At 38.8% G+C, this 11,332-nt stretch overlaps 1 protein-coding gene across 4 annotated transcripts in view; it reads right to left on the bottom strand.

The window, feature by feature from the left end:
• Window positions 1–11,332, bottom strand: part of nrg3a (neuregulin 3a) — a 280,899-nt gene that overhangs the window by 11,946 nt on the left and 257,621 nt on the right. For all 4 annotated transcript variants that reach the window (XM_025060603.1, XM_008322588.3, XM_025060601.1 and 1 more), the window contains 2 exons: window positions 10,484–10,586; window positions 3,786–3,912 (listed from right to left, as the gene is read on the bottom strand). In XM_025060603.1, the coding sequence (XP_024916371.1) occupies window positions 3,786–3,912; window positions 10,484–10,586 (230 nt within the window). The remainder of the gene's footprint in view (window positions 1–3,785; window positions 3,913–10,483; window positions 10,587–11,332) is intronic.

The following is an 11,332-nucleotide window of genomic DNA, read 5'->3' as shown; positions in this document are numbered from 1 at the left end:
TGTTTGTAAAGCAGCAAAAAACAAAACCACACCATCCTGGTAATAACTTTTACTATCTGACTTCTAGATAAATCTCCCGTGACCACATGTATTCCTATCAGGCTTAGCTTGCCTTCAAATGCAAATTAATATCATATTTCTTATTTTACCAAATTATCTTTCCTGTATTAATTAACTGTATATGTGTACATTCATATATTGTTGCCACTCGCATTGCACACATAGTCATCCTCATTAAAGGATTTCAAGTTTATGAGGCTGTTTCCAAACCATCCTGGAGGAGTTGGTCATCTGTGCCCTTAAAACACATTTAATTATAAAGTCCAATGTAAATAGGACACAACATGGGCTGCATTCATCTGAACTGTCCAGGATTTTAATGCCAGCTCTGAACAGGATCATCGTTTGCTTTTATCTAGGGGCTGACCTCATTACTCTCATACACATGATGAGAGAACAGGGGAGTAATGAACAAATATCATAACCCTCTGTGGATGATCTGCTACATCAGCAACACTGACTCAGGTCAGCAGTGGAGGTGAGAGCATAAGGAGAGACGCAGAACATTATGTTTAGGAGACTGGGCTGAGACTTGTAGATGAGGTTGTATTAGGTGAGGGAATAAGGTGGAGGACTGTGGAGCGCAAGGTGCAGCAGGGCACACATCTGCAGTATAGATGGAGTTATATTACATTTATATAACATTGAATCTGATAAAGGCTGGTTTTAAAACAGGATGGTTGATCGGGGAAGATGTTCTGCTGCAGCTACAATTTTAACATAGTAATTTGTCATTACCTACAGTATTGCAGTTTGTTTTTTTTTTTGGGTGGGGGGCGCAGACATTTTCCTATGAACCAAAGCGGGGCCCAGCAGAGAAAGACTGACAACCATTGGCTTAATGTGACGCCAGTTTCCTGACTGCTGAAGCTGTTCTTTCCCAATCGTCTTGTAACGTCGACGTAACTAATTCCAAGGGTTTGCGCTATGTCTTCCAGAACTCTCTGCAGCAATCTTCCTCTTTGAGGATCCCCCAATTCTTGACTCTGTTTTTGACTTATTTTAACTTTGTTTTTCCCTTCATCCTACACATCAATGCATCTATACTGCCTAAGAATCATATCCCCTTGGCAACACTTTACCATTTTCTATCACTGTCCGATAGCTTATACCATGCAATTCTGTTCATACTTATCCTATTAGCTGATAGCACGGACAATGTTCACAGCAGTTTTCTTTATCCAGATCAGGGGTCACTCAACCTTTTTGGAACTGAGAGCTACTTCAACGGCACTAATACGAAGAGCTACTTGTTTGATATAGACTTCCCCAACAATGTAATAATAATTAGTTCTTGGTCATACAGTAGTAGACACTCTTCCTACCATCGTCATTTTACCCATTACCCCAAAAAGAACAGTAACAGTACAATTTCGGACCCTCTTGTTGACTAGTTTTATTTGGAGAACATACCCCGTGGGCACCTTAGGTAGTCCATGAGCTAGAGGAAAACCAACGCAGAGCACGTTTTAACCAATAGGATTTCATATTTTTTTAGGAGAACTCAACATCTATATTTCTTCATTCCTCTCTTTATCACCATCACTTTTCATATTTTTTTAGGAGAACTCAACAGCTATATTTTTGCATTCCTCTCTTTATCACCATCACTTCCTCGTCACCTCTGTCGCCTAGCCAACACATCTACGTCTACACTGAAGGCAAGTTTATTTTTATTGCCCATAAATGAACCATATCTGATTTGTCATGACAATAAACAGCAAACAGGTATTTTTAAAAATCTGTTCCATGGCAGTCATAAATCAGATATGTTTACCTTTTTTTTTTAAACGTGACAGTTCAGTTTGATCAGTGAATCGATTTCCATCCAAGATATGAATTGAGACATATGTCAAAGTAAGTGGAAAAAACAAATAGTCAAAGACTTGCTTTCCAAAGGTGACACCACAGCCACAGTAGTAGTGACGCTACCTTGTATTGTTAATATAAACACAATATATCAAAACCTGTTTTGTAGTTTATCCAGGGGAGATTCATCTAGGAATTTTGAAGAGGATAGTTTGAATCAAATGTGTTTCGGAAAGTTGGACTACAGGAATAAAATTGACTTGACTTGACGTACAACTATGTACGCCAATGACTTGTATTGTTTAAATCGATGAGCTTTAGCCGTCATTGTATGTGTGCCTAAAATCAATCTATACTCATATATTTTTTTTCAGCCACTCAATATGCGACTTGCATAAGTGGAAAAAGAAAGAATGATAAATGACATTTCTTGCCAGTGCTGAACTCCCAAACCACGGAACAATTGCTCCAACTCTTTCACTCAAATGCAAATGCAGGTGGCCAGAAAGAGAAACAAAAAACTGCAGGAGGTCGATAGATTTAATAACAGACCCTTAAGTGAACGTGCCCTTGAAAACTACAGACATGTGATTGGTAATAATCCTTTAAAGCAACAGTCCCCAACCTTTTTTGTACCAAAGTCTGCCGGTATCAGTCATTACTGTGGACCAGTAATACCGTGCCATTGTTGAAGGATCATTAAATTTTCGAAATAAAACATCTTTTAGACTTTATTCTGTTAGTATCAGAGTTTGAATGACCTGGTGTTTTGAAACATTACCAGATTATCAAGTAAATTAGTAAAACTTAAAAGTAGATTTTTTTCACTGTGTCCCACTGCGGCTGGTACCCCTGGGGTGGATTATTGTGTCCCACTGCGGCTGGTACCCCTGGTCCACGGGTCCCCTGGTTTAAAGGGTGGATTATAATTTAGATACTACTGCAATCAATCAAACAATCAATCTATTTCATGTTTGTGATTCTTTGCTGTGCCAAATGCTTCCTGTGAGAATCCTGTTTTTGTGAACTAACCCTCTCCTTTAAGCGCCTCCGAAAGAACTGCCTTTTTTTCACTACCACACCTGTGATCAAGGACCAATGAGTCAAAGATGTGGACACAAACTCAAAGCCAATCACCAATCAGACACCATCACAGCCTGCCGTCATTTCCGGACTATAAGTCGCATCTTTTTTTAACATGCTTCGAACCCTGCTGCTTAAACAGCGATGCAGCTAATTTATGGATTTTTACAGGCTAACAAAGTTCATACCGCTAGCGACCAATAACTTTTCAGGTGGGCTCCTGTGAGTTATACCAGTAGCGTATGTCTGTCTATGACTGGCTGTGTATATATGTGCGTGGTGCGTGCGAGAAAGAGAACGGTAGCAAAAGTTGAGATCAGTTTGAGCCCTGTCATGTTGAAGTGTGAGTTGGTTATAGAGGAGCTGTTAAAACACTGTTTATGTTCTGTTGTGCTCAGCGTGGCTGATAATAAAGACCCCAACTTCCCTGTTTCTGTTTAAGGGAGTTAGCCCCAAAGCTAATGTTAGCTTTGGCTCTGGAGCAGATCACTAGGTCTCCCCTGTGCATTCCAACTATGGTCAAGCTCCGAAGCAGGAAAGAGCTAATATGAAAAATTGTTACAACGTGGACACCTGCAGTTTTTAAATTTAGTGGGTGCGACTTATATTCAGGTGTCCTCAATAGTCTGGAAATGACAGTAACCATTGTTGTTATTATGTCATATTAATGTGATGTCATCTGCAAACCTTGTTGGTGTGTTGATTGGAAACACAATCATTTGTAAACTCCTGGTATTAACGCTAACTATCTGAGCTGTCAGGTGATAAATTAACATAACGTCACATGCAGCCATGTTCTGGGTTTACCAGCAAAGGAAAACAGCATTCGTTACCTCCTGCATTTGCAGGTTGGTGTTCGAGACCCTCGTCTTGGTGTCCAGCGGATTATGGGAGTTAGCAGAGTAGTTTTTCAAAGTGCGACTTTCCTTCAGATGGGCCTGGAGCTTCTCCCTCTGCCTCCTAAACACATAGAAAAGAGAATTATTAAACATGCTGTATATAAAAACAAATAAGCAAACAAATGTAAGTGCTTGCTAAGTCTGCAGGTTTTTATTACAGCACACAAGGATCAGTACAGACTATGTTTACTAGTTAGCCGTCAAGTGGCCTTGTACTGCAAGAAAAATGTATCGTACGTAGAAAAGCTGGTTGCTTTTTCTTTGACATCACAGAAATGTTTACGCAGGCTGTTTATCATATTATAGAAATTTTAGCAGACAAAGGCGTTACATAAAAAGTCTTAACCAAACACAAAATATTATTTTAAAAATGCCAGATGTTGGGGTGTATAAGAGAATAGATGTTACGCATCACCACGGAGTTTTGCGGACTTTTCTGTGATTTGATCACAACCATAACATAACATTGACCAATAAATAACATGTCCATGTTTTTCCTCTGCGTATATTTAACGAAGTATTTGACAAAACAACATTAACCTGCATTTTTTTCCACTTTCAAAATCCATCAAGCGGGCCATATTGAACCCCCCAGATGAACCAGTTTTGGCCCACAAGCCGTACGTATGAGACCCCCAGATGTTTAATATTGAAGGTAAAACTTAAAATTCTAGAGAGCAAATGAGTTGAGCGTATCAATGCCGATAATGAAACTTGGAGCGTCTGCGGATACCAATATCAATCCGATTCATTTATTTTCTCCACAAACATGCCACGTGCTGCTGATACTGTGTTATAGTTATAGTGTCCCTGTTTATGGAATGTCGCATAAAGATAACTTTATTTTGGCTAAAGCAATAGATCGGATTGTGTATAGCTGTTTGTCTTTATTTTCGATCCTGAAATTTTAACCAATATCGGACCGATATCGATCCTGCGTATCAGAACGAGCCTTCCCTAATTTGAACTAACTAAAACCTTTCATTCATCTTTCAGGCCATACTCATTGTTCTGTTGTTAATGTCAATGTTTAAATTGCGTGAAGGACCAGCGCTGTTTTAGTAGTTAATGGATATCAGGTTCCTCGATCCAGATAGTCATTGAAATTTGAAGAATAGTCATTAAATATATCCAAACTGTGATCAATTGAAATTGATCCCACACTTGGGAATTCATGTGTAAACACCAGTTTAAACATGTCCTAAAAGCGGCATGAATGAATTGTTCATTTTCACGTTTAATTATGCAAACTTTGACTCTCGTCCCTGATCGAAACCTCTAATTTTTTGTTTTGTTTAAACAACCCATTAAAATCCCAGTTTTTGAAACTAAGTTGTAGTTACTATTCATTGCAAATATTAGCCTTACAGTTACATACTGATACATACTGACCCTAACAATGACCCCAATTATGCCTAACTAATGACCAGAGCTATACAGATATCATATACAAGAAACTGCAATTATTACACCATGGGTAGCAATATGCTCTAATTCTTTTTTTTTTTTTCATTCAACTGAGGAAAAGACAGTCTGGAGGCTTAATTATACCGAGTCTGGTTACTGACCACTATAAATGGCCTGGATAAAATGGGCTAAGTACAACTTCATTCTGTCTAATTATCACATCCTTTCATTTCTCCCCCTGTCTGAGGCTCTGCTGAATCACTACAATGTTAATGAAGTGTTTACAAACAGTCTCACAGTGAACTTGGTCTACCTCACCCCTGTGCTGCTTTAATTATACCAAGATGAAGGCAGCAACATTTGTCGCCCGTCGCTTCTGGTAAAGTGTTTACCGAGCAACAAAAGATCCATTATCTCTGGCATATAATTTGATGCAATAAAGTCTGCGCCGCATGATGGTAGCACACACATTACTACTACTACTTTTCTTCGCCTCTACTGTTGAACAGCTGCAACATTTCAGTACATGACATACAGCAAAAAGGTCGACACACAGAGATCGATGCTTCACACAAGTAGATATAAATATACAGTTTACAGTTTTTCATTTCTTTTTCCCAGATGTGGAACGTAACAAATTACATGTACTCACGTCATTGTAATTGAGTAGTTTTTGTGAGTAATTTGTAATTTTTAAATTTCAAGTTTTAGCAATAGCTAGTTCACTTTTACTTAAGTTCATTTTGACTGAAGTACCTTACTTTGCTACATTGGAAAATAATCCATCACTGAGTAAAAGATTAATTGCAGGGAAAACAATTGCGGTCGGATGCGGCCCGTTAAACCTTACCAAATGATTTAATTTATTTATATTATCATTATACTTCTGTCTTTTCTCTGCAATCCTCATGTTTCCCCAATAGAAAATGATACAAGCATTTTAGCATTTTAGCATTTTAGCCTTTATGCATTACTTTTACATGTCATTTATCTTAGTTGACATGGACACTCTATCTATCTCCCCCCTGTTCAATTTTAGGACAACTGTGGCCCGCGAGTCAGGAAGTTTGCCCACGCCTGCTCTAGCCTGTAGTTAGATGATGGCTGGTGCGGAACAAAAAATGTAGGTCGAGGATTGCCAAGTGGAGAACACCTGTGGAGCAGACAACTCCAGAGAAGGAAATCCTCGGCCATATCTCAGCCAGCGCTTTGTTTTGAAATACAAACAAGACAATAACTATATCATGCGACGCAGATTGAATGTATGACCATTTTTGCATCGTAAGTAATTTAAAATTAACTACTGTAAGTAACATTTACTAAAAATATATATTTTTTACTTTAAAAGTAGATTTTTAGATGGGTACTTTTACTTGAGTAGAATTTAAGCAAAGTAAATATACTCAATTACATTGTTTTAGTAACTTTTTCCGCCTCTACTTTTCCCCAAAAGACTAGTTTATCATTTTTTAAATTAAATTTTAAATTAAATCATTAAAATCAAGGCATTTCAACCGAAATATGACCCAGTTCTACAGCAGTCTTGGGTCATTTTGAAACTAAAAAATGCAAACTGTTGCATCACAAGATGTCAGAGAACTCTATCCTCCGATTCTCCAATTAAATGCATTTGCATTTCTGCAGTTAAAGGATATGAGTAAACACGACTTTAAATTTTCTTAAGATGTATCCGCCAAAAATATTAAACCATCAATAAATCATGTTTTCTGGAATCTCCGGCTTAACCGGTTTCATGTGTACAATTTGCTGGCCTTACATGTTGGATTTAAGTATGACACAAGCAGTAAACTATATGCGTTAAAATGACTTTTAAATAGCCTTCATAAATACATGAAAACATTAAAATGTCTCATTTTATTAGTGATGAGCAAGATTTACTGTCACTAAGAACGTAAAGCATGTCACCTTTAGGATGGTTTATAGTCAGGCATCACATTAACTGCCTATAAGAATGTTTGTGTGAGTGTATATTTGCTTAAGGATACATCTTGTTAGGTTATGTGATAGCCTTAAAACAAGACTCACACTACATACTAACTTTAATCAAAAGCTTTGATTTAAAATTGCATTATGAATTAAACAACATCCCAGTGAAGTTTCCTTTCCTGTCTCACCACCAGAGGGCACTCATTTAATTCCCTTGATGTTATTGTAACATCATGAATCGATAACACCATACAGTTAAATATCACCGTATGATAGTCTGACTCTCGTTTTGAGGAGACTCATTTCTGGAAAGGCTCTCACTGCATACCTTCTTATTCGAGAAAAAAAAAAATCAATATTCCTGACTTCATTACGCGTACTCTGAAATTACCTGTCCATCATTACTCCATTTGAATATCTTTGTTGTCAGGATGCTCAATCACTCATATCATCATATTATGAAGTAATGCCCTGGCAATTACTGTGACATGCACTGTAGTCCACGTGCGTTGAGTGACAGCAGTTATGAACGATGTTTGATCCCATTATCTTGAGAGCTAGCAGTCTCTCACTCCTTGGCAACCAATTCAAAGTTTCTGCATCCAAGGATGAATATATGGCCCTGAATGAACAAATGCAAATATACACAGAAATAAAACCGTGGTCAAACCATGTGATATGACCTTTAAGTTATAATAGCTTATGAATATAAGTATGCATATAAAATTTTGATTACTGTCATTTCCGGACTATTGAGCGCACCTGAATATAAGCCACACCCCACTAAATTTAAAAAGAAAAACAATATTTGTACATATATAGGCCGGATGGAAAAAGAAAAAGAAATAACCAGGTTTAAAGATGCGGAAAAATCTACAAAACAGCAAAGGCTTTGGGATTCACCAGGTTACAAAGAAGTCCTGGAGGGAGTTAATGTAGCACAGCACACCGCCTCTGATGTAAGGCAGGAGAAGCCAGTCTAGGAAGCACAGAGTCTCTGTGGGGTACAAACTGTCCATTCACATCTCTTCCTGGGAAAGGTTCAGATGAAGTTCAGGGGTCGGTAAAATAACGGGGCGGTTTAATCAGGCTGTTGATCAGCAGTGAAAGGAGGATGTAGACCAGTACACCCATCATCTTGAGTATCGATCAAGATATACCACCTACACTACATACCATGAGGAACAACAGGAGTTGCGTGCCATCTTCACATGGGCTGATGACCACCGCTTCGAAGGGGCATTAAAACGTTTGGAAATTTGCCTCCCTTTGCCTTCACATAATTGAGGCCTGGGGCAGAAGCAAAAGGGCAATCTGGTGCGGAATTAGATCTGCAGTTGCAGAACACCTGCAGTGGCCACAAGATGGAGCTGGGTCACTGCGACATCCTGTTTGAGGCATCAAGTCCCACCAAGGACTTTGGACAATAGGGAACCACTACTGATGGAATTCTGGGAGATTGTTTGGAAAGCAGGATCTACCACAACCCTAGGCACGGTAATATTCAAACAAATCTGACCTCTGCGCTCAGGGACCACCGCGTCCAGTCGCTGGTGGACTAAGGACAGGTTAGCTAGACATCGGTGTCTGCTATCAGGCTAGCTCGAACTTGTGCCTGTCACACAAGTTCGAGCTAGATACTGTATCTAGCTCGAACTCTGAAGCTAACGCTAACAAGGTTGTCCGAGTGTCAGGAAAAGCAATATTGTGAGTGTGAGCCCAAGCACGAAGAAGGGCCACTGACGTCACTCTCCTGCGCCGACTCAGATCGTGAAGTTAGATTCAATTTTGTTACCTTTTTCGCGGGGCGGACATAAATGGGGTAAGCATTTCTGCTAGTGCATTTTAATTTGAATTATGGTAGCGATTGTCTTTGAAGTTTTTCATTCATTCTGTTTGGTATGGTTGTTTGATGATTTCCTGTTTTTCCATTGCTTCATTTGGGTCCTGCCTGTTTCCTAGTATAAACCTCTAAAGTTAATAACGCGCGGTCTTAGAATATAAATGCAATTGTCAAAAGCAAAGTTCAAATTCAGTTCAAAATACAAGTGATCACAATAGTTAGAATTGGTATAATGGAACAGTCACATAAAAACTAATTTCACAAGAAAAAACAATTACTAATAATTTAAGGTTTTAACCTCGTGAATAATCATTTTGATCTTCAGTCTAAAGCTGGGGTGTCAAACATACGTCCCACGGGCCAAAACTGTCCCACTTGGGGTTTAAATATGGCCCGATTGATGAGTTTTGAAAATGAAAAAATACACAAAATGTTTTGTAAAATTATATTTTAATAAATATGAAGATTTATCTAGTGTACTTCTTTGCATGAAAACAAAGGGGGAAAAATTGGGACTTATTGTTATTTATAGGTACGTAATTTTGTTATGATTGTACTGGTCCGCTTGACATATTTTAGGTTGTGTGTGGCCGCTGAACCAAAATGAGTTTGACATCCCGGTCTAAAGGCATACTTTTTGTTTTGTGAAATGTGGTTACAACAGTCAACAGGGTGACACAATACTTAAAGTCTGAAAACACATTTGTGCCACAACAGACAGCAGGAAGAACTAAGCCGAAACCAATGATCCGTGCAGTGATTCCACTTGTTCCCGCTCAAGTCTGTACCAACAGTTGTCTGTTATTTTCACTCTCCTACAGCAGGATTACCCTTTTTACCTCATGGCCCACTGACAAAATCAGTGCATTAAAATGTGTTTATTTCACCTACTACAGTTCCCCAATCCTCTGTTTGGATATGTACTTACCAGATAAGACTGCAGCAACTGCAGTTGATTTACCAACATTGATTTTTCCCAGTGGACTTGTTTGCATTCAGAGACAAACATAATATTTGGATGCCATGGACTGACCCACATGATTTATTTTCTCTAAATTTCAGCTGGGCTTTTGTTTATTGTCGGAAATAAAGTTACACATTCAATAGTTATTGGATAGTAACGTTTCCCTCATGTTGTGCGTAACTGGAAGACGGTATAAATGTACCTACTTCATAATGTCTTAATAAACGTTTCCGCAATTGATTATTGTTTACTGAAGTTACAAACATTGCACATTGCGGGCCACACAAAATGACTTGGCGGGCCACATTCGGCCCACGGGCCTTGGGTTTGACGCGTGCTCTAAATCATTCTTCTGGGGTTGTCTTTTATTCTCACAACCTCGAGATCAATATTTACTTCATGACCATGTTTGTACACGGTAAAATATTGGATGTCAATCCAAAAGTGCTATGTGCGTATTTTTTTACTTACTTGTTGCGGCAGTAGAGGACCATCGTGAGTGTTCCTAGGAGGCTGATCGTCATGGCAATGAAGGTGATTGACAGCACCTGTCTCTTGTTCACCTCTTTGCTCTCTACGGGGAAACAAAACAGAGTGAAGAAACCATATTAATATTTGAAGAACACACTCTGGGGGAAAAAAAAAGTCATAGATCATGCATGTTTGTGTCAAGGTTTCCAAAGTAAGAGATGCACAGGAGTTTTTTTTGTGTCTGTGTGAGTGCGCGTAAGGATCCTGCAGTCAATACTGATTTGAAAACAGATTTTAGTGCTGTATTACTCCTGCCCTTCAGTCTCACTACAGAACCTAATAAAACAAAGTTCAGAGAATTAGGTTTGTACAACTGCTCGGAACCCCCTTCCCATGTGCTCAGCCGAAATCCTTAATTATCACCACATGAAATGTAATAACAAGACAATATCTGTTTGTAAAACATGGACAACATTAAAAAAAAATATATAATTCTACGGCAGGAACCAGCTATTCTTAGTCACCGCACAGCTCAGTTTATCAGCGCCACCACATCGCGTCACGGTCTGATAGACACAGACTGCGTTCGAAATGGATGCCGCATGTAATGGAGCTTGAATATATGGAGACGAGAAGAGTTATGGCGTGGACGGACGTCATTAGTGGAGAAAAATGGAATCTGTCTTGTTCCCTACAAGTAAATCATAGTCGCCTTCACGTGCATTAATAGGCGATCGATCACGTTTTATTTAGTGGGACACGGATGTAGACCTTGAGAGGGAATAACAATGACAAAAGGTGCTAGGTACCTATACTAAGTTAAATGAAAGCCTATTTGTCAAATTATTT

The sequence above is a fragment of the Cynoglossus semilaevis genome, chromosome 12 (assembly GCF_000523025.1).
Source record: "Cynoglossus semilaevis isolate Cse_v1.0 chromosome 12, Cse_v1.0, whole genome shotgun sequence".
Lineage (NCBI taxonomy): Eukaryota > Metazoa > Chordata > Actinopteri > Pleuronectiformes > Cynoglossidae > Cynoglossus > Cynoglossus semilaevis.
This window is presented reverse-complemented; position numbering and strand designations above follow the sequence as displayed.